The 23966-nt window shown below is 46.5% G+C and overlaps 1 protein-coding gene across 3 annotated transcripts in view; it reads right to left on the bottom strand.

The window, feature by feature from the left end:
- LOC144492778 (coiled-coil domain-containing protein 102A-like) overlaps positions 1-23966 on the bottom strand; it is a 309064-nt gene that overhangs the window by 176592 nt on the left and 108506 nt on the right. For all 3 annotated transcript variants that reach the window (XR_013497635.1, XM_078211197.1, XM_078211198.1), the window contains 2 exons: positions 17291-17508; positions 14766-14874 (listed from right to left, as the gene is read on the bottom strand). Coding sequence is in view for 2 of the 3 variants with exons in the window: in XM_078211197.1 (XP_078067323.1) it covers positions 14766-14874; positions 17291-17508 (327 nt within the window). In the remaining variant the exon portion in view is untranslated. The remainder of the gene's footprint in view (positions 1-14765; positions 14875-17290; positions 17509-23966) is intronic.

The following is a 23966-nucleotide window of genomic DNA, read 5'->3' as shown; positions in this document are numbered from 1 at the left end:
GCGAGCAACTTCATGGCTGGAATCCCTATTATCGGTTCAAAACAGATTTATGTGTACATTCAGCACAGTAGAGAAAGAGGAGATAGAGGATGCAGCTTTGGGAGAGTTGAAGGAGAACGCTAAACTTTACATTACATGAACCAAGGATTGGGGTCCACCACCATCTTTCTCAGGGGAAGTGATACCCACTGCACCCCCAGATTCACCTCCAGTACCCACGCACCCAGTGACAACTGAACGTCGCGTAGGAGAGTGTCAGGGCCCAGCTGTTACACATACGATCCCACTTACGGTGGCACAATTGGCTGAAATCGCAAATAAAATCACAACCTTTGAGCCATCGGCTGACTCACACAGTTTCTTTGAGGAGATTAGGCAGCAAAAGATAATGCATGGGCTCGATGGAAGGGAAGAAGTGAAGCTGATAGCCATGTGCTTAAGCAAGTCTGTACGGTCTGCCCTCAAAATGTCGGGGAAGGAATCTTAAACGAAATTAAGGAAGCAATATTGACCGCAGTAGGGTTTAATAAAGGGGATCCTATAGATGGATTAAATAAATGTAGACAGAGGAAAAGGGAACATCTGACTGCCTTTGCCGGTCATTGATGGATCCACTTCACGGGAGTATACAGGTAATTAGATCGGGCTAGGTTAAATGAAGCTGATTCATCCAAATGGGCTAGGACATTAGTATCGCACACCACAGAGGAAGGCAAAAATTTTGACCCCACAGAGACCACACACAATGAAGCATGGGTTCTCCAATGGTTAGCTCGAGTCTGGGAACAGGAAGTTCAGGGACCTCTTATGTCACAGTCAGAAAGGGAGGTGAGAATGCTTCCGATGAGGGCTAGCCAGGGTCCAGTATGAAGAAACGAGGGTAGAGGAGATGCCCAACAACAGAGAGGTACAGCTCCACCTTGCATAGCAGCCCCGGGAGAGATAGAGGGACATGTTTTAATTGCGGGCAGCCAGGACACTTTGCCCGAGATTATAGGAAACCCCCACCACCATATACACGGTCTCCGAGACCACCAGGACCACCGGCTCCACCAGTTAGGCCAGCTCCCAGGTACGAGAGAGAGCACCGCCCACCACCAATAGAAGGTCCCAGTCACCCCATGCATACCGTGAGCGCTAGCCCACCACTATATTTAACTGTCCCCGCCTACAGAACCCTAGATTGACGGTGTCCAGCCTCCCCAACCTGGGTCTGTAGCACCAGGTGGGATAGCGTAGGGAGACCTCTAGTTAACAACGAGGTAAGAGGCACCTTGTAGAATTCCTTTGGGATACCGGAGGCTCCCAGTCTATCCTGAATGTATCAAAATTAAATACAGATATCCCTTGGCCAACTACGGGCACAATTACACTCAGTGGATTCACAGGACACATGCAGGAGGGATGATTACAGCCCCTGTACAAGTCTGCCTAGTAAGAAGTCACACAACACCAGGTTAAAGTCCAACAGGTTTATTTGGTAGCAAATACCATAAGCTTTCGGAGCTTAGTCTGCCTAGGCAGCATGGCGTTTGACCATCTAGTGGTGTTAGTTGACCTTTCCCCAAGCGCTGAACACATTCTTGGGTCCGATTACATGAATAAATGTAATCTTTCATTTGACCCAACTAATCGATGCATTTGGCAGATGGCTACGATTAGCAGAGCGCCATCAATCATTCCAGTCGGGACATATGCTAATAGGGTTAGCACAATAGGGGAATTCTGGTTCGATCCCTTAACGATTAGTAGTGATCCGGCCATCAGGGAGGTGCTTCAAAGGAACAATGGGGTGTTTGCGCGGCATAAACATGATTGTGGCCAGATACCTGGGGAGGTGTTAATTGAAGGGCCGGACCCAAAACCACAGAGACAATACGGTTTCCCCAGACAGGCAGAGGGGGAGGTGGCCAAAGTAATTGATAATCTATTACAGCAGTGGGTGTTGAGGCGAGTGGTATCTACAAATAATGCATCAATATGGCCTGTGAAAAAGGATCATGGAGGTTAACGATCGATTATCAGGAATTAAATAAGTTTACCCCACTCATGGCTCCCACAGTAGCTACAAGCCCCATCACCATGATGAGACAGGGAGCCCAGGCAAAGTTTTTCATGGTACTGGATATCAGTAACGGTTTCTGGTCAATCCCTTTAAATTAGTCCTGCCAGTACAAGTTCGCCTTTACCTTCCAGGGACAGCAATACACTTGGACTTGCCTACCACAGGGTTTCCATAATTCCCCGTCCATCTTCCACAGGCGACTAGCTACTGGACTAGAAAAGTTTTCCTGACCCGAGTGCTTGGTCCAATATGTAGACGATTTATTGTTACAGACTAACACCAAAAAGATGTGAGAACCACATAGACGGCTTCGCCACCAAAGCAGCCCCACTGTCCAAATTGCTAAAGAAAAACGCGACCTGGAAGTGGACTGTGCAGCACACAGCTGCAGCAACTGATTTAAAGCGTGCCCTCGCCACAGTCCCTGACCCAGATCTACCATACGCCTTACAGATTACAGCCACCAACCACACACTTTCGGCAGTATTATTACAAGAAAGACATGGTAGACCAGGCATAGTAGCCTACGCCTCACGTGTATTAGGCCCAGTTGAACAGGGCTTCTCCGGGTGTGAACGACACCTGCTCGCGGTATTTTGGGCTGTGCAGCACTTCGTCTATATCACCGGACTGAACCAAATAACCGTTTTCACCGAACACACCCCAACCCAGCTTCTGCTCGATGGCCGCTTTAAAGATGGCTCAGTAAGCCAGGTCCGCATTGCCCATTGGACGCTACTACTGCAGGGTAGGGACATCATCGTAAAGCAAACCAAAGTGCCCACGTTCCTGGCAGATAATTTAAATTATGGGGGAGATCCACATGAGTGTCAGGTTATAGCCACAAAGGACCCCACAGGTCCATTTATCCCGAAACAACAGGAGGCACGGTCAGGGAAAAACCAGATAGCCACCCAATGGACAGACTCAGCCATGAGAATTTATGTAAACAATTCATCCACCATAGAGAATGGGACCAGAATCACAGGATGTGGCATTTATGTAGAAAATCAACAGGGACAGCCACTAATAGAACTCGCTCTCAAACTACCCAGCCATTTGAGTGCTCAAGCTGCCCAACTAGCAGCAGTCGCATACGTAGTGAGTCACCCAGACCCACATAGTATGTACGTGTGCAACAGCCTGAGTTCCTACTGTTATGGGAAGGCAGAGGCTTCGTCTCTGCGGATGGAAAGCCCCTACTGTCAGCCCCCTTGTTAAAATTAAGGCCTTCCCGTTATCACTGATGACCGGGTCAGACTGAGGGTCTTTGGAGTGGAAAAGATAGAGACTATCCATGAGGATATCTGGATAAGGTATGACAGCACTTTATCGTATGCAGCGGAGAAAGAAGGGAGACTCACAGGCACTACTCTGGACAGGTGTCAGCAAACTGATGAAATAATCGCATGCCCATACTCAGTTTATTTAAATGAGCCTGCACTGTGTGGCTTCAGAACAAACACTGGCCTAAATTGCTCAGTAGAAGATCGTAGCCTGGACACAGACATAACTTGGGTGGCTTACAAGGGAGCAGGAGATACTGTCTCACCACCTCCCTGAAACAATATCAGTCTGACGCGACACATTGTAACATTACTAACACTACATTCTGTATCAAACCAGACATACCAGCCAGGGTGGGTCTCATTCAAAGAACAAAGAACAGTACAGCACAGGAAACAGGCCCTTCGGCCCTCCAAGCCTGTGCCGCTCCTTGGTCCAACTAGACCAATCGTTTGTATCCCTCCATTCCCAGGCTGCTCATGTGACTATCCAGGTAAGTCTTAAACGATGTCAGCGTGCCTGCCTCCACCACCCTACTTGGCAACGCATTCCAGGCCCCCACCACCCTCTGTGTAAAAAACGTCCCTCTGATGTCTGAGTTATACTTCGCCCCTCTCACCTTGAGCCCGTGACCCCTCGTGAACGTCACTTCTGATCTGGGAAAAGGCTTCCCACCGTTCACCCTATCTATCCCCTTCATAATTTGGACACCTCTATTAGATCTCCCCTCATTCTCCGTCTTTCCAGGGAGAACAACCCCAGTTTACCCAATCTCTCCTCATAGCTAAGACCCTCCATACCAGGCAACATCCTGGTAAACCTTCTCTGCACTCTCTGTAACGCCTCCACGTCCTTCTGGTAGTGCAGCGACCAGAACTGGACGCAGTATTCCAAATGTGGCCTAACCAGCGTTCTATACAGCTGCATCATCAGACTCCAGCTTTTATACTCTATACCCCGTCCTATAAAGGCAAGCATACCATATGCGTTCTTCACCACCTTCTCCACCTGTGTTGCCACCTTCAAGGATTTGTGGACTTGCACAGCTAGGTCCCTCTGTGTTTCTATACTCCTGATGACTCTGCCATTTATTGTATAACTCCTCCCACTTCGCATTTATCCAGATTAAACTCCATCTGCCACCTCTCCGCCCAATTTTCCAGCCTCCCTCTTATGGATGTCTATTCAGCCAATAGACATCCATAAGAGGGAGAGGGTAGATTTGAACACCACTGACGAGCTCCGACAGACTCCAGGGGAGCACCATGAGAAATATGACACAAGCCTAAAACCCCTGCCGGAGGAGTTGAGCCAATTTCAGATAAAATTGGCTACAGCCCACAGAACCTTCACCAAAGTAATACAGCAGACCCAAGAGGTGAAAAGAGGAATTAAAGAAATTAAAGCCACCTCCTGTGGAATGATCTTTGGAACTGGGGCGCAAACATTCAAATCCGCATAATGTCACACCTGGTGGTATTACTGATTTTGTTCACCCTGGTATACCTAATCATCCTCACAGTCCAATTCAGCCGATGGAAAAAAAGGATCACCCGGAGGCAGGACGTAGGATTCGCCCTTGAACCACAGTCCCCTCTAATTCAGTAGAGCAATGTCTACAGGAAGCCTGTCATTTTGCGATTTGTACTAACGAACAGTTGTAAATCCCACTATTGAAATGTGCCTTGGATTTGCAAATACTTTACTGTAACGTTTGTTTGACTGTTTTGGTTTGTAATTAGCTTATTGTAATAATGGTGTTCAGAACATGTGGTTGTTTGTATTTGGAGAGTGTTGCTGTCTGTAGCTTCTGGAATGTAAATACGTCATAGGGATACATTATTACTGTACGTGCCAATGCCTGGGCCTTGCTTGACTGTTGAGTGACTGCGGACTTCCTGATAGATATTGGTCCTGAGTATGTGATCCGTCACGCTTCGCATTCAGGATCAACAGGAGTGACTGTGGCCAAACGGGCCACCTAAAAATGGCGATTTATAAAACACCCTGGGACAATTGGGCAAGAACTAAAATGACAGGCTGCAGCCTAAAAGACAGAGATAAACAGGCTGCAACCCAGACGACTGAATACACAGGATATGGGCTATCTCCAGGATAAAGGGGACTTTCTGGTCAAACTGGGTTGTTCACCAGGGTTTGCCTTAACCCCTTATTTGAGAGATAGTGTGTACGCTACGTGCCCCCAGCATTTAGAGACATGGCCGTTGGGGACACACCCAGAGATTGGTGTGGCAGCACCTGATTGGACTTTACCGATCAGAGTGATCAAGTTCTGATCGATTGATTGGCAATGGCCAAAAGGGGCACGAGAACCAACGGAGTATAAAGGGTGTTGCGTAACTAAGAATCGCTCCCTCTCTATGACCCCATGAATAAGCTACAACAATGGTGACCATCGCCAGCAACGACCAGCACGAGGAGAGCTATCATACCCAAGAAGGAAGTAAGACCAGAGCCAGAATGCCAGACCAGACCAAAGGACCAGACTACACAGAGGACTACAAAGACCAGCGCACAGATAAAGGCCAACATCTGCCTGGGTACTTGCCAGTCACGCAAAGTTAAGTCAAGGTCTAGTATTGGATTGAACTTTAGTATTTCATGGACGAAAAGAAATTGGTTTAGGTTGGAGGGTCACAGTTTTTTTTTAACTGGTCGGTGCAACATCGTGGGCCGAAGGGCCTGTTCTGCGCTGTAATGTTCTATGTTCTATGTTCTATTTCTGTAAGATAACTTATTGTTGGTTGGGTGGGTGATTATTGATTGTGTGTTTAAATAAATATTGTTGTACTAACAAGAAGCCTACTTGCAATTCTTTGTCCACCGTATAAGGGTTAAAACAGACTGCGCGGCAGGCACAACACTGGCTATGATTGCAATGAATAAGACACCTGGTCTGGATGGCTTGCATGGGAGTGGGGGGGCAGGGGGTACCAGAAGACTGGAGATTGACAAGTGCCCTCATCGTGACAAATATTTCCCTTATTGAGGAAAGGACAGCGCTAGCAACGACAGACATGTTAGTATATCAATAGTCGGTTTTAGAAACAATAATTGGGGAAAATATCAACAAGCATTTGGAGAGGTCTGGGTTAATTAAGGAGAGCTACCATAGATTTGTAAAAGACAGATTGAGTTTGACTCATCAAATTGAATTTACTGATGAAGGAGATAAAAAAGGTATGTAAGAACGGCAAGGTTACAGTGATCATGGGGGCTTCAACATGAAGGTGGACTGGAAAAATCAAGTTGGCATTGGATCCCAAGAAAAGGAATTTGTGAAATGTCTACGAGATGGTTTTTTGGAGCAGCTTGTGGTGGAGCTTACTAGGGAACAGGCAATTCTGGATTTGGTGATGCTTAATGAGGCAGACTTGGTAAGGGAGCTGAAGATGAAGGAATGCTTAGGAGCCATAATATGATAGAATTCATCCTGCAGTTTGAGAGGGGGAAGCTGGAATCAGATGTAATAGTATTACAGTTGAGTGAAGGCAAGTACAGAGCCATGAGGGAGGAGCTGGCCAGAGTTGATTGGGAGAGGAGCCTAGCAGGAAAAACGATGGAACAGCAGTGGCAGGAGTTTCTGGGAGTAATTCGGGAGGGGGCAAAATTTCATCCCGAGGAAGAAGAAGCTTACTAAAGGTAGTACGAGGCATGGCTGATGAGGGAAGTCAGGGATAGTATGAAAGCAAAAGAAAAAGCATACAATGTGGCAAAAATTAGTTGGAAGCCAGGGGATTGGTAAGCCTTTAAAAACCAGCAGAGGACAACTAAAAAACAAACAGGGGCGGAGATGATGAAATATGAGGGTAAACAAAGAATAAAGAAAATTACAACACAGGACCAGGCCCTTCAGCCCTCCCAGCCTGCACTGACCATGCTGCCCATCTGCTAAAACCCCCTACCCTTCCGGGAACCATATCCCTCTATTCCCATCTTATTCATGTATTTGTTTAGGCATCCCTTAAAAGTCACTATCGCATCTGCTCCACCACCGCGCCCCCCCGCCCTCCCAACCTCCCCAGCAATGGGTTCCTAGCACTCACCACCCTCTGTGTAAAAATCGTGCCTCGTACATCTTCTTTAAACCTTGCCCCTTGCACCTTAAACCTATACCCCCTCGTAATTGATTCTCCCACCCTGGGAAAAGGCTTCTGACTATCCACTCTGTCCATGCCCCTCAAAATCTTGTAGCTTCTATCAGGTCGCCCCTTAACCTCCATCGTTCCAGTGAGAACAAACCAAGTTTCTGCAAACTCTCCTCATAGCTAATGCCCTCAATACCAGGCAACTTCCTGGTAAATCTTTTCTGTACCCTCTCCAAAGCCTCCACATCCTTATGGTAGAGTGGCAACCAGAATTAACGCTGTATTCCAAGTGTGGCCTAACCAAGATTCTATAAAGCTGCAACATGACTTGCCAATTTTTAAATTCAATGCCCTGGCTGATGAATACAAACATGTTGTATGCCTTCGTGACCACCTTCTCCACCTACGTTGCCACTTTCAGTGACCTGTATACTTGTACACCCAGATCGCTCTGCCTATCAATACTAATCATAGATCATTGAATCATAGAAACCCTACAGTACAGAAAGAGGCCATTCGGCCCATCGAGTCTGCACCAGCCACAATCCCACTCAGACCCTACCCCGATATCCTACATATTTTACCAACTAATCCCTCTAAGCTACACATCTCAGGACTCTAACGGGCAATTTTTAGCATGGCCAATCAACCTAACCCGCACATCTTTGGACTCTTAAGGGTTCTGCCATTTACTGTATTTCCCATCTGTGTTAGATCTTCCAAAACACATTACCTGACATTTGTCCAGTAAGCTAGCCAGTAATATAAAAGAACATTGCAAGAGTTTTTTTTAGATATGTAAAGGGTAAGAGAGAGGCAAGAGCGCTGTCCACGGGGATGGTGCCAGAGGACTGGAGAATGGCGAATGTTGTTCCTCTGTTTAAGAAAGGGAATAGAAATGACCCTGGTAATTATAGACCGGTTAGTCTTACTTCGGTGGTTGGTAAATTGATGGAAAAGGTCCTGAGGGATGGGATTTACGACCATTTAGAAAGATGCGGATTAATCCGGGATAGTCAGCACGGATTCGTGAAGGGCAAGTCGTGCCTCACAAATTTGATTGAATTTTTTGAGGAGTGTGTTGATGAAGGTAGGGCAGTTGATGTCATATACATGGATTTTAGTAAGGCGTTTGATAAGGTCCCGCATGGTCGGCTTATGATGAAAGTGAGGAGGTGTGGGATAGAGGGAAAGTTGGTCGATTGGATAGGTAACTGGCTGTCTGATCGATGACAGAGAGTGGTGGTGGATGGAAAATTTTCGGATTGGAGGCAGGTTGCTAGCGGAGTGCCACAGGGATCAGTGCTTGGTCCTCTGCTCTTTGTGATTTTTATTAATGACTTAGAGGAGGGGGCTGAAGGGTGGATCAGTAAATTTGCTGATGACACCAAGATTAGTGTAGTAGTGGATGAGGTGGAGGGCTGTTGTAGGCTGCAAAGAGACATAGATAGGATGCAAAGCTGGGCTGAACAATGGCAAATGGAGTTTAACCCTGATAAATGTGAGGTGATTCATTTTGGTAGGACTAATTTAAATGTGGATTACAGGGTCTGAAGACTGTGGAGGAACAGAGAGATCTTGGGGTCCATATCCACAGATCTCTAAAGGTTGCCACTCAAGTGGATAGAGCTGTGAAGAAGGCCTATAGTGTGTTAGCTTTTATTAACAGGGGGTTGGAGTTTAAGGGCCGTGGGGTTATGCTGCAACTGTACAGGACCTTGGTGAGACCACATTTGGAATATTGTGTGCAGTTCTGGTCACCTCACTATAAGGAGGATGTGGAAGCGCTGGAAAGAGTGCAGAGGAGATTTACCAGGATGCTGCCTGGTTTGGAGGGTAGTTTTTATGAGGAAAGGTTGAGGGAGCTAGGGCTGTTCTCTCTGGAGCGGAGGAGGCTGAGGGGAGGCTTAATAGAGGTTTATAAAATGATGAAGGGGATAGTTAGAGTGAACGTTCAAAGACTATTTCCTCGGATGGATGGAGCTATTACAAGGGGGCATAACTATAGGGTTCATGGTGGGAGATATAGGAAGGATATCCGAGGTAGGTTCTTTACGCTGAGAGTGGTTGGGGTGTGGAATGGACTGCCTGCAGTGATAGTGGAGTCAGACACTTTAGGAACATTTAAGCGGTTATTGGATAGGCACATGGAGCACACCAGGATGATAGGGAGTGGGATAGCTTGATCTTGGTTTCAGATAAAGCTCGGCACAACATCGTGTGCCGAAGGGCCTGTTCTGTGCTGTACTGTTCTATGTTCTAAGAGTGGACATTGGACCACTGGAAAATGATGCTGGAGAGGTTGTAATGGGGAACAAAGAAATGGCGGAGGAACTGAATAGGTACTCTGCGTCAGTCTTCACGGTGGAAGATACCAGAAAATTCAAGAGTTAGGGAGCAGAGGTGACTATGGTGATCATTACTAAGGAGAAGGTGCTCGGGAAGCTGAAAGGTCTGAAGGTGCATAAATCACCTGGACCAGATGGACTACACCCCATAGTTCTGAAGAAAATAGCTGAAGAGATAGTGGAGGTGTTAGTGGTGATCTTTTAGGAATCACTGGAGTCAGGCAGGGTCCCTGAGGACTGGAAAATCGCTGAAGTAACACCCCTATTTAAAAAGGGAAGGGGACAAAACACAGGAAATGACAGGCTGCTTAGTCTCACCTCAGTCATTGGTAAGATTTTAGAGTCCATTATTAAGGATGAGAGTTCAGAATACTTGGAAGTGCATGGTAAAATAGAGCAAAGTCAGCATGGGAAGGGGAAGTCGTGCCTGACAAATCTGTTAGAATTCTTTGAGGAGGTTCGACAAAGTAGAGCACGTTGATGTCATCTACTTGGATTTCCAGAAGGCCTTTGACAAGGTGCCACAGGAGGCTGCGAGTAAGATAAGAGCCCATGGTGTTAGAGGCAAGGTACTAGCATGGATAGAAGATTGACTGACTGGCAGAAGGCAGAGAATGGGGATGAAAGGGCCCTTTTCAGGATGGCAGCTGATGATCAGTGGAGTTCTGCAGGAGTGATTGATGGGACCATAACTTTTCACTTTATAAATCTATGATCTAGATAAATGAACTGACGGCATTGTGGTTAAGTTTGTAGATGATACAAGGACAGGTGGAGGGACAAGTAATATTGAGGAGGCAGGGAGGCTGCAGAAAGACTTGGATAGGTTAGGAAAGTGGGCATAGAAGTGGCAGATGGAATACTACGTGTTAAAGTGTGAGGTTATGTACTTGGGTAGGAAGAACAGAGGTGCAGACTATTTTCTAAATGGGGAAAGAATTCTGAAATCGGAAAAGCAAAGGGACTTGGGAGCCTTAGTTCAGGATTGTCTTAGGGTTAACTTGCAGGTTGAGTTGGTAGTTAGGAAGGCAAATGCAATATTAGCATTCATTTCAAGAGGACTAGAATACAAAAGCAGGGATGTACTGTTGAGATTTTAAAAGGTTTTGGTCAGTCCACATTTGGAATATTGAGAGCAATTTTGGGGCCCGTGTCTAAGGAAGGATGTGCTGGTTCTGGAGGAGGAGCAGCACTCTGAAAGCTCGTGACAACAAATAAACCTGTTGGACTTTAATCTGGTGTTGTGAGACTTCTTACTGCGCCCACCCCAGTCCAATGCCGGCATCTCCACATCATATATGTAGTGTTTGAGTACACTGGGTCTGTATTCGGTGGAGTTTAGAAGGATTGGGGGGGGGGGGGGGGGGGGGGGGGGGGGAATCTCATTGAAACTTACAGAATACTGAAAGGCCTGGATAGAGGGTACGTGGGGAAGATGTTTCCTTAGTAGGAGAGACAAGGACCTCAGGGTACAGCCTCAGAATAAAGGAGTGAACCTTGAGAACTAAGATGAGGAGGAATTTCTTCAACCAGAGGGTGGTGAATCTATGGAATTCATAGCCACAGAAAGCTGTGGAGGCCAGGTCACTGAGTATATTTAAGACAGAGATATATAGGTTCTTGATTGGTAAGGGGAGCAAAGGTTACGGGGAAAAGGCAGAAGAATGGGGTTGAGAAACTTATCAGCTATAATTGAATGAAGGAGCAGACTCTGCTCCTATATATTATGGTCTTATGGAAGGGACACCGGGTGAGTTATTTTAGGGTTGGTGGGTGGGAGGGGGGAGATGAGGGTTTGAGGGTATGACGTCCATCTTTATAATAGAAACATAGAAAAACTACAGCACAAAACAGGCCCTTCGGCCGCTTCAGCCGAACATATCCCTACCTTTTAGGCCTACCTATAACCCTCCATCCTAATAAGTCCCATGTACTCATCCAGGAGTCTCTTAAAAGACCCTATTGAGTTTGCCTCCACCACCACTGAAGGCAGCTGATTCCACTCGCCCACCACCCTGTGTGTGAAAAACTTCCCCCTAACAGTTCCTCTGTACCTACCCCCCGAGCACCTTAAACCTGTGTCCTCTCGTAGCAGCCATTTCCACCCTGGGAAAAAGCCTCTGAGAGTCCACCCGATCTATGCCTCTCAACATCTTGTATATCTCTATGAGGTCTCCTCTCATCCTACGTCTCTCCAAGGAGAAAAGACCGAGCTCCCTCAGCCTATCCTCATAAGGCATGCCACTCAATCCAGGCAACATCCTTGTAAATCGCCTCTGCACCCTTTCAATCTTTTCCACATCCTTCCTGTAATGAGGCGACCAGAACTGAGCACAGTACTCCAAGTGGGGTCTGACGAGGGTCTTATATAGCTGCATCATTATCCCCGGACTCCTAAACTCAATCCCTCGATTGATAAAGGCCAGCACACCATACGCCTTCTTAACCACCTCCTCCACCTGCGGGGCCGATTTCAGAGTCCTATGGACCCGGACCCCAAGGTCCTTCCTTTCCACCACAGTACTAAGTGTCTTTCCCTTTACATTGTACTCCTTCATCCCATTTGACCTGCCAAAATGGACCACTACGCATTTATCTGGGTTGAAGTCCACCTACCACTTCTCCGCCCAGTCTTGCATCCTATCTATGTCCCTCTGTAACTTCTGACATCCCTCCAGACTATCCACAATCCCACCAACCTTCATGTCGTCGGCAAACTTACCAACCCATCCCTCCACTTCCTCATCCAGGTCATTTATGAAAATGACGAACAGCAAGGGTCCCAGAACAGATCCCTGGGGCACACCAGTGGTGACCGACCTCCATTTAGAAAAAGACCCATCTATACACACTCTCTGCCTCCCTTGGGCAAACACAGTAAGAAGTTTAACAACACCAGGTTAAAGTCCAACAGGTTTATTTGGTAGCAAAAGCCACACAAGCTACCAAATAAACCTGTTGGACTTTAACCTGGTGTTGTTAAACTTCTTACTGTGTTTACCCCAGTCCAACGCCGACATCTCCACATTCTTTGGGCAAGCCAGTTCTGGATCAACAGGGCAGCAGCACCTTGGATCCCATGCCCTCTCACTTTTTCTAGAAGCCTTGCATGGGGGACCTTATCGAACACCTTGCTAAAATCCATATAAACCACATCTACCGCTTTCCCTTCGTCAATGTGTTTAGTCACATTTTCGAAGAACTCCACCAGGCTTGTAAGGCACGATCTGCCTTTGACAAAGCCATGCTGAGTATTCTTGAGCATACTAAACCTCTCTAAATGCTCATAAATCTTGTCCCTCAGGATCTTCTCCATCAGCTTACCAACCACTGAGGTTAGACTCACCGGTCGGTAATTTCCTGGGCTATCCCTATTCCCCTTCTTGAAAATAGGAACCACATCTGCAATCCTCCAATCCTCCGGCACCTCTCCCGTCTCCATCGACGACGCAAAGATCATCGCCAGAGGCTCTGCAATCCCTTCCCTCATCTCCCACAGTAACCTGGGGTACATCCCATCCGGACCCGGCGACTTATCTATCTTGATGCCATTCAAAGATTCCAGCACAACCTCTTTCTTAAAGTCCACATACTCAATCTTTTCAGTCCACCGCAAGCCCGCAGTACTTCCACCCAGGTGCTTCTCCTCTGTGAAAACCGAGGCAAAATACTCATTAAGCACCTCTGCCATTTCTACTGGTTCCGTACAGATTTTCCCGCCTTCACCTTTTATAGGCCCTATTCCTTCACATCTCATCCTTTTACTCTTCACATATTTATAGAACGCCTTAAGGATTCCCTTAATCCTACCTGCCAAGGCCTTCTCGTGACCCCTTCTGGCACTCCTAATTTCCTTCTTTAGTCCCTTCCTACAAGCCGTATACTCATCTAGATCCCTATCTTCGCCAAGCTCTCTGAACCTTTTGTACGCTTTCCTTTTCTTCTCGACTAGATCCTGCATAGCTTTCGTGCACCACGGTTCCTTTAACCTGCCAACTCCTCCCTGTCTGCTCGGAACGTTGTCCTGTAGAACTCTGGACAGACATTCCTTGAAAAACTGCCACCTCCCTTCAGTACATTTCCCCGAGAATACCTCCTTCCAATTTACTCCTCTAATTTGCTGGGGTAATGTCCAGCCTCACCATCTGTCCACCTCTGTTGTTGCCTTGGACTTGCCTCTTGAGCCAGCAAACTGACTCCATCCTATCCTAGAACAAAAATATGGCAGAGACAGTTTTGCAATGTTGGGAACTTTCCCGACTCAAGGTTCCTGTCTCCTTCATTAAAATCCAGCCCAGAGTATCTGGTACTGCTAGGTATAAACATAAGTGGAATGACATGCAATCTAGATCAACAGAGCAAATCTGAGCACTAGATTGCTAATTGAAAGTGTGAGGTTAAATTTCCAAAGGTTTTAACCCTGTTCTCCTGTTAATTTGGTACATCTTAATGAATGAACGCCTGTATCTATAGGATATAGAGATGCCGGTGTTGATTGGGGTGGACAAGATGAAAGGTCACACGACACCAGGATCTCTCTGCCTGAATTAGTCTGCATAGTGTTTAGCATCATCCTACTCTCTGATTATTTGTAATTATCTCTCTGCCTTAAATTATCGATTCTTAGGTCATTCCTTCATTTGTTATGCAGCCTGTCAACACTTTACACACACTGATGATACTTAATTGCTTGCACTTACCTATTAGCACTTGTTATTCAGCTGACCTACACTGCACTACACCGTCTGTACTTATCCGTTGACACTCTAGATTACCTGCGAGTATCGGGCTATCGTCATTCCGCCTATACATTCTGTGCCTCCATGTCTTTCTCCACTTCACCTGACAAAGGAGCAGCGCTCAGAAAGCTTGTGATTTCAAATACACCTGTTTGCCTATAACCTGGTGTCACGTGACCTCTCATTTGTATCTACAGGAGACTGTAGTGCTCTTTACCTGTTTAACCACTTCCTGCTTGCACTTATTGAGCTCTTCATACTTGATTTTCCATTGAGTAACATCTGCCTCCAGCTTCTCAATGTGTTTACTGAGTGCAGTCTTGTTCCTAAGGAAATACAAATTAGTACCGTAAGGAAATTGCTGCAAACAAGTCATTTCAGTTAAAACTTATTTGAATATCGCTGAAAAAAAAGAGGCATGCTCTCAAAGTTTTTCATCTTGCACTCATCAGGACAGATGCAGAAATACCAAATTTCAAAGACAGCAACAATTTATTCTGTGCGGCAATATGTATTTGCAGGATAATAATGCTCTGATTTCAAAACTTATGAAAAACATGATGATCTCACTGAAACTTCGAAACTTAGAAAATTCTTAGATTGTTAGATTTCTGGATAGCAATGACATCAATGGATATGTGGCTAGCACTGGACCGAGTACTGAGTTCCGTGGAACCCCACTGGAAACAGCCTTCCAGTTGCAAAAACATCTGTCAACTATTAACCTTTGTTTGTTGCCACTGAATCAATTTTATATCCATATCCAGCTTGCTACATTCCCCTGGATCCCTTGGGCTTCTATTTTTAAACCTATTCCTCCGAATCACCAATTCTCTCCACAGTGAAAATATTTTCTCTTCAACGAGCTCACCTATTCCCCTTACCATCTTGAAAATGCTAATCAGATCACCTTCTAAACTCCAGATATTTCAATCCTCCTTTGTTTAATATCTCCTTGTAATTGAACATTTGGAGTGCAGGTCTCATTCTGGTAAATTGACACTGTACTCCCTGCAAGACCAATATCTCCTTCAGTTGTGGGACCTGAAACTGCTGAGACAAGCCCAGAAAAGCCCAGTCCAAAGATGTGCGGGTTACGTTGATTAGCCATGCTAAAATTGCCCCTTAGTGTCCTGAGATGCATAGGTTAGAGGGATTAGTGGGTAAAATATGTAGGGATATGGGGGTAGGGCCTGGGTGGGATTGTGGTCGGTGCAGACTCGATGGGCCGAATGGCCTCTTTCTGTACTGTAAGGTTTCTAGAACATAGAACAGTACAGCACAGAACAGGCCCTTCGGCCCACGATGTTGTGCCGAGCTTTATCTGAAACCAAGATCAAGCTATCCCACTCCCTATCATCCTGGTGTGCTCCATGTGCCTATCCAATAACCGCTTAAATGTTCCTAAAGTGTCTGACTCCACTATCACTGCAGGCAGTCCATTCCACACCCCAACCACTCTCTGCGTAAAGAACCTACCTCTGATATCCTTCCTGTAACTCCCACCACGAACCCTATAGTTATGCCCCCTTGTAATAGCTCCATCCACCCGAGGAAATAGTCTTTGAACGTTCACTCCATCTATCCCCTTCATCATTTTATAAACCTCTATTAAGTCTCCCCTCAGCCTCCTCCGCTCCAGAGAGAACAGCCCTAGCTCCCTCAACCTTTCCTCATAAGACCTACCCTCCAAACCAGGCAGCATTCTGGTAAATCTCCTCTGCACTCTTTCCAGCGCTTCCACATCCTTCTTATAGTGAGGTGACCAGAACTGCACACAATATTCCAAATGTGGTCTCACCAAGGTCCTGTACAGTTGCAGCATAACCCCACGGCTCTTAAACTCCAACCCCCTGTTAATAAAAGCTAACACACTATAGGCCTTCTTCACAGCTCTATCCACTTGAGTGGCAACCTTTAGAGATCTGTGGATATGAACCCCAAGATCTCTCTGTTCCTCCACAGTCTTCTGAACCCTACCTTTGACCCTGTAATCCACATTTAAATTAGTCCTACCAATTTGAATCACCTCACATTTATCAGGGTTAAACTCCATTTGCCATTTTTCAGCCCAGCTTTGCATCCTATCTATGTCTCTTTGCAGCCTACTACAGCCCTCCACCTCATCCACTACTCCACCAATCTTGGTGTCATCAGCAAATTTACTGATCCACCCTTCAGCCCCCTCCTCTAAGTCATTAATAAAAATCACAGAGCAGAGGACCAAGCACTGATCCCTGTGGCACTCCGCTAGCAACCTGCCTCCAATCCGAAAATTTTCCATCGACCACCACCCTCTGTCTTCGATCAGACAGCAAGTTACCTATCCAATCGGCCAACTTTCCCTCTATCCCACACCTCCTCAGTTTCATCTGATCTATGATCTATGAAAAGTTATTTGTATGATGCTAGTTGAGGAATGCATGTTGGTCAGGTTAACATGGTAACTCTCCCACTCTTCAAAATATTGCTGCAGGATCTTCTTTATTTACCTGAGAGAGCTGACAGGACCCAAGTTTAACATCATTTACAAAATCTACCCTTCTGACAATGTGATTTTCCAGTACTGCACTGGACTGGCAGCCTGGGTTACTGACACTTTGGAGTGGAATTAAAACCCACAGCCTGTTGACCCTTTAATAATGAACAGCCCATCAGTGAGTTTCTGGACAACATCTTAGAAAGATGGGAGCAACTAACTACTGCAAAGAAACTTTGGGAGGTTTGGTCCTCCTCACTTACTCCCTTTCTTTCTGCAGAGTTTTCTGAGATTCGTCCAAACGTAGCTGCAAAGCAGTAACTTTGGTGGCATCCTCTTCAATCACTGTCACCTCTTCCCAGAGGATGCGGTTTCTCTCATGACGGCTGAGTGAAGTGCGCACACTCTGAGCACTGCGTTGGTCCCATGTCTCTGTGTTCTCCTGTTTGTTTTTCAGAATGGCTTCCATTAACTCAATCTCCTGCAGAATCAATGAACAAATGATAGCCCATGGCACTGGCACTTGTATCATCTTGGCTCAATGCTGCTTCAAATTAGTGTGTAGCAGCTAAAGCCACTCAATGTTATTATGGCTGTGAAAGACTTAAAATGTACAATACTTTAGGCTTATAAACAGATAATGCTGGAAAGACTCAGCAGCTTAGGCAGCATCTGTGGAGAAAGAAACAAAGTTAATGTTTCAAGCCTGTATGACTCTTCTTCAGAATTAAAGAGAGGACACACACAAGTGGTTTTATGCTATGCAGGTGGTGGAGCAAAATACTAAGAGATAGGAGGGAGTCCAGGAGATATCTGAAAATGATGTAATGGATAAAGCAGCAGTAATAATAAAAACTGAGACAGGTGCTAATTGTGGTATAAAAGTCAGATTATGTTAATAACAGAACAAGAGCCAGCACTCTCTGAATGCAAAAGATCAAGTTACAGACTGGTCCTTTTGAGGTGGATAGTTCTGGAAACAATGGCTTAATGTTCTATGGGACCGTAATGATCTGTGAGAGATGGGGAAAGCGTCTGAGAATTGGCACTCAACCTTTGCGAGATGAGGTCAAAGCGCAGACCACACCACCCTTGTCAGCAGGTTTGATATCAGAGTCAGGGTTAGATTGAGAGAGCGGAGTGCAGCAAATTCGGAGACAGATTGGAGCGAGTGAGGGGAGGAGAGAGTTTTAGGTGGCCGATGTCACGGCGACAGTTCTCAACGAAAAGATTACACAGAACATAGAACATAGAACAGAACAGCACAGAACAGGCCCTTTGGCCCACGATGTTGTGCCAAGCTTTATCTGAAACCAAGATCAAGCTATCCCACTCCCTATCATCCTGGTGTGCTCCATGTGCCTATCCAATAACCGCTTAAATGTTCCTAGAGTGTCTGACTCCACTATCACTGCAGGCAGTCCATTCCACACCCCAACCACTCTCTGCGTAAAGAACCTACCTCTGATATCCTTCCTGTATCTCCCACCACGAACCCTATAGTTATGCCCCCTTGTAATAGCTCCATCCACCCGAGGAAATAGTCTTTGAACGTTCACTCTATCTATCCACTTCATCATTTTATAAACCTCTATTAAGTCTCCCCTCAGCCTCCTCCGCTCCAGAGAGAACAGCCCTAGCTCCCTCAACCTTTCCTCATAAGACCTACCCTCCAAACCAGGCAGCATCCTGGTAAATCTCCTCTGCACTCTTTCCAGCGCTTCCACATCCTTCTTATAGTGAGGTGACCAGAACTGCACACAATATTCCAAATGTGGTCTCACCAAGGTCCTGTACAGTTGCAGCATAACCCCACGGCTCTTAAACACCAACCCCCTGTCAATAAAAGCTAACACACTATAGGCCTTCTTCACAGCTCTATCCACTTGAGTGGCAACCTTTAGAGATCTGTGGATATGAACCCCAAGATCTCTCTCTTCCGCCACAGTCTTCAGAACCCTACCTTTGACCCTGTAATCCACATTTAAATTAGTCCTACCAAAATGAATCACCTCACATTTATCCTCAGAGAGAGAGAGAGATCGTAGCCTCACAGAGAGAGAGAGAGATCGTATCCTCACAGAGAGAGAGAGAGAGAGAGATCGTATCCTCACAGAGAGAGAGAGAGAGAGAGATCGTATCCTCACAGAGAGAGAGAGAGGGAGTTCGTATCCTCACAGGGAGAGAGAGATTTGATCGTATCGTCACACATAGAGAGAATGAGAGAGATCGTATCCTCACAGAGAGAGAGAGAGAGAGGTCGTATCCTCACAGAGACAGAGAAAGAGAGATCGTATCCTCACAGAGAGAGAGAGAGAGAGATCGTATCCTCACAGACTGAGAAGAGAGAGAGATCGTATCCTCACAGAGAGAGAGATAAATCGTATCCCCACAGAGAGAGAGAGATATCGTGTCCTCACAGAGAGAGAGAGAGAGATCGTATCCTGAGAGAGAGAGAGAGAGAGAGAGATCGTATCCTCACAGAGAGAGAGAGGGAGAGATCGTATCCTCACAGAGAGAGAGAGAGAGACGGAGTTCGTATCCTCACAGGGAGAGAGAGAGAGATTTGATCGTATCGTCACACATAGAGAGAATGAGAGAGATCGTATCCTCACACAGAGAGAGAGGGAGAGATCGTATCCTCACAGAGAGAGAGAGACGGAGTTCGTATCCTCACAGGGAGAGAGAGAGAGATTTGATCGTATCGTCACACATAGAGAGAATGAGAGAGATCGTATCCTCACAGAGAGAGAGAAAGAGAGGTCGCATCCACACAGAGAGAGAGAGGGAGAGAGATCGTATCCTCACAGAGACAGAGAAAGAGAGGTCGTATCCTCACAGAGAGAGAGAGAGAGAGAGATCGTATCCTCACAGAGAGAGAGAGAGAGATCGTATCCTCACAGAGAGAGAGAAAGAGAGGTCGTATCCACACAGAGAGAGAGAGGGAGAGAGATCGTATCCTCAGAGAGAGAGAGAGAGAGGTCGTATCCTCACAGAGTGAGAAAGAGAGAGATCGTATTCTCACAGAGAGAGAGAGAGAGAGAGAGAGAGATCGTATTCTCAGAGAGAGAGAGAGAGAGAGAGAGAGAGATCGTATCCTCACAGAGAGAGAGAGAGAGATCGTAGCCTCACAGAGAGAGAGAGATCGTATCCTCACAGAGAGAGAGAGAGAGATCGTATCCTCACAGAGAGAGAGAGAGAGAGATCGTATTCTCACAGAGAGAGAGAGAGATCGTATTCTCACAGAGAGAGAAAGAGAGAGATCGTATTCTCACAGAGAGAGAGAGAGAGAGAGATCGTATCCTCACAGAGAGAGAGAGAGTGATCGTATCCTCACAGAGAGAGAGAGATCGTAAGCTCATAGAGAGAGAGAGAGTGATCGTATCCTCACAGAGAGAGAGAGGGAGAGAGATTGTATCCTCACAGAGAGAAAGAGAGGTCGTATCCTCACAGAGACAGAGAAAGAGAGGTCGTATCCTCACAGAGAGAGAGAGAGAGAGATCGTAGCCTCACAGAGAGAGAGAGAGAGAGATCGTATCCTCATAGAGAGAGAGAGTGATCGTATCCTCACAGAGAGAGAGAGTATCCTCACAGAGAGAGAGAGAAATTATATCCTCACAGAGAGAGGTCGCATCCTCACAGAGACAGAGAAAGAGAGGTCGTATCCTCACAGAGAGAGAGAGAGATCGTAGCCTCACAGAGAGAGAGAGAGAGAGATCGTATCCTCATAGAGAGAGAGAGTGATCGTATCCTCACAGAGAGAGAGAGTATCCTCACAGAGAGAGAGAGAAATTATATCCTCACAGAGAGAGGTCGCATCCTCACAGAGAGAGAGAGATCGTATCCTCACAGAGAGACAGAGAGAGAGAGATCGTATCCTCACAGAAACAGAGAGATCGTATCCTCAGAGAGAGAGAGATCGTATCCTCACAGAGAGACGGAGAGAGATCGTATCCTCACAGAGAGAGAGATCATATCCTCACAGAGAGACAGAGAGATCGTATCCTCACAGAGAGAGAGAGAGAGAGAGAGAGATCGTATCCTCACAGAGAGAGGGAGAGAGATTGTATCCTCACAGAGAGAGAGAGAGATCGTATCCTCACAGAGAGAGAGAGGGAGATCATATGCTCACAGAGAGAGTGAGATCGTATCCTCACAGAGAGACGGAGAGAGATCGTATCCTCAGAGAGAGAGAGATCGTATCCTCACAGAGAGACGGAGAGAGAGAGATCGTATCCTCACAGAAACAGAGAGATCGTATCCTCACAGAGAGACGGAGAGAGATCGTATCCTCACAGAGAGAGAGATCGTATCCTCACAGAGAGACAGAGAGAGAGAGATCGTATCCTCACAGAGAGACAGAGAGAGAGAGATCGTATCCTCACAGAAACAGAGAGATCGTATCTTCAGAGAGAGAGAGATCGTATCCTCACAGAGAGAGAGAGAGAGAGATCGTATCCTCACAGAGAGAGAGAGAGATCGTATCCTCACAGAGAGAGAGAGAGAGAGAGAGAGATCGTATCCTCACATAGAGAGAGAGAGAGAGAGGGATCGTATCCTCACAGAGAGAGGGAGAGAGAGAGATTGTATCCTCACAGAGAGAGAGAGGGAGATCATATGCTCACAGAGAGAGTGAGATCGTATCCTCACAGAGAGACGGAGAGAGATCATATCCTCACAGAGAGACAGAGAGATCGTATCCTCACAGAGAGAGAGATAGATCGTATCCTCACAGAGAGAGAGAGAGATCGTATCCTCACAGAGAGAGAGAGAGATCGTATCCTCACATAGAGAGAGAGAGAGAGATCGTATCCTCACAGAGAGAGGGAGAGAGATTGTATCCTCACAGAGAGAGAGAGAGATCGTATCCTCACAGAGAGAGAGAGGGAGATCATATGCTCACAGAGAGAGTGAGATCGTATCCTCACAGAGAGACGGAGAGAGATCGTATCCTCAGAGAGAGAGAGATCGTATCCTCAGAGAGAGAGAGATCGTATCCTCACAGAGAGACGGAGAGAGAGAGATCGTATCCTCACAGAAACAGAGAGATCGTATCCTCACAGAGAGACAGAGAGAGAGAGATCGTATCCTCACAGAAACAGAGAGATCGTATCCTCAGAGAGAGAGAGATCGTATCCTCACAGAGAGAGAGAGAGAGAGATCGTATCCTCACAGAGAGACGGAGAGAGATCGTATCCTCACAGAGAGAGAGAGAGAGATCGTATCCTCACATAGAGAGAGAGAGAGAGAGAGATCGTATCCTCACAGAGAGAGGGAGAGAGATTGTATCCTCACAGAGAGAGAGAGAGATCGTATCCTCACAGAGAGAGAGAGGGAGATCATATGCTCACAGAGAGAGAGAGATCGTATCCTCACAGAGAGACAGAGAGAGAGAGATCGTATCCTCACAGAAACAGAGAGATCGTATCCTCAGAGAGAGAGAGATCGTATCCTCACAGAGAGACGGAGAGAGATCGTATCCTCACAGAGAGACAGAGAGAGAGAGATCGTATCCTCACAGAAACAGAGAGATCGTATCCTCAGAGAGAGAGAGATCGTATCCTCACAGAGAGACGGAGAGAGATCGTATCCTCACAGAGAGAGAGATCATATCCTCACAGAGAGACAGAGAGATCGTATCCTCACAGAGAGAGAGAGAGAGAGAGAGAGATCGTATCCTCACAGAGAGAGGGAGAGAGATTGTATCCTCACAGAGAGAGAGAGAGATCGTATCCTCACAGAGAGAGAGAGGGAGATCATATGCTCACAGAGAGAGTGAGATCGTATCCTCACAGAGAGACGGAGAGAGATCGTATCCTCAGAGAGAGAGAGATCGTATCCTCACAGAGAGACGGAGAGAGAGAGATCGTATCCTCACAGAAACAGAGAGATCGTATCCTCACAGAGAGACGGAGAGAGATCGTATCCTCACAGAGAGAGAGATCGTATCCTCACAGAGAGACAGAGAGAGAGAGATGGTATCCTCACAGAGAGACAGAGAGAGAGAGATCGTATCCTCACAGAAACAGAGAGATCGTATCTTCAGAGAGAGAGAGATCGTATCCTCACAGAGAGAGAGAGAGATCGTATCCTCACAGAGAGAGAGAGAGAGAGATCGTATCCTCACAGAGAGAGAGAGAGAGAGAGAGATCGTATCCTCAGAGAGAGAGAGAGAGAGAGATCGTATCCTCACAGAGAGAGAGAGAGAGAGATCGTATCCTCACAGAGAGAGAGAGAGAGAGATCGTATCCTCACAGAGAGAGAGAGAGAGAGAGAGAGATCGTATCCTCACAGAGAGAGAGAGAGAGAGATCGTATCCTCACAGAGAGAGAGAGAGAGAGAGAGAGATCGTATCCTCACAGAGAGAGAGAGAGAGAGATCGTATCCTCACAGAGAGAGAGAGAGAGAGATCGTATCCTCACAGAGAGAGAGAGAGAGAGATCGTATCCTCACAGAGAGAGAGAGAGAGAGAGAGAGATCGTATCCTCACAGAGAGAGAGAGATCGTATCCTCACAGAGAGAGAGAGAGAGATCGTATCCTCACAGAGAGAGAGAGAGATCGTATCCTCACAGAGAGACAGAGAGAGAGAGATCGTATCCTCACAGAGAGAGAGAGAGATCGTATCCTCACAGAGAGAGAGAGAGATCGTATCCTCACAGAGAGAGAGAGAGAGATCGTATCCTCACAGAGAGAGAGAGAGATCGTATCCTCACAGAGAGAGAGAGAGAGATCGTATCCTCACAGAGAGAGAGAGAGATCGTATCCTCACAGAGAGACAGAGAGAGAGAGATCGTATCCTCACAGAAACAGAGAGATCGTATCCTCACAGAGAGACAGAGAGAGAGAGATCGTATCCTCACAGAGAGAGAGAGTGATCGTATCCTCACAGAGAGAGAGAGATCGTAAGCTCATAGAGAGAGAGAGAGTGATCGTATCCT

This window comes from Mustelus asterias, chromosome 4 (assembly GCF_964213995.1).
Source record: "Mustelus asterias chromosome 4, sMusAst1.hap1.1, whole genome shotgun sequence".
NCBI classification, from domain to species: Eukaryota; Metazoa; Chordata; class Chondrichthyes; order Carcharhiniformes; family Triakidae; genus Mustelus; species Mustelus asterias.
The sequence above is the reverse complement of the archived record's forward strand: the minus strand, read 5'-3'. Positions and strand labels throughout refer to the sequence as shown.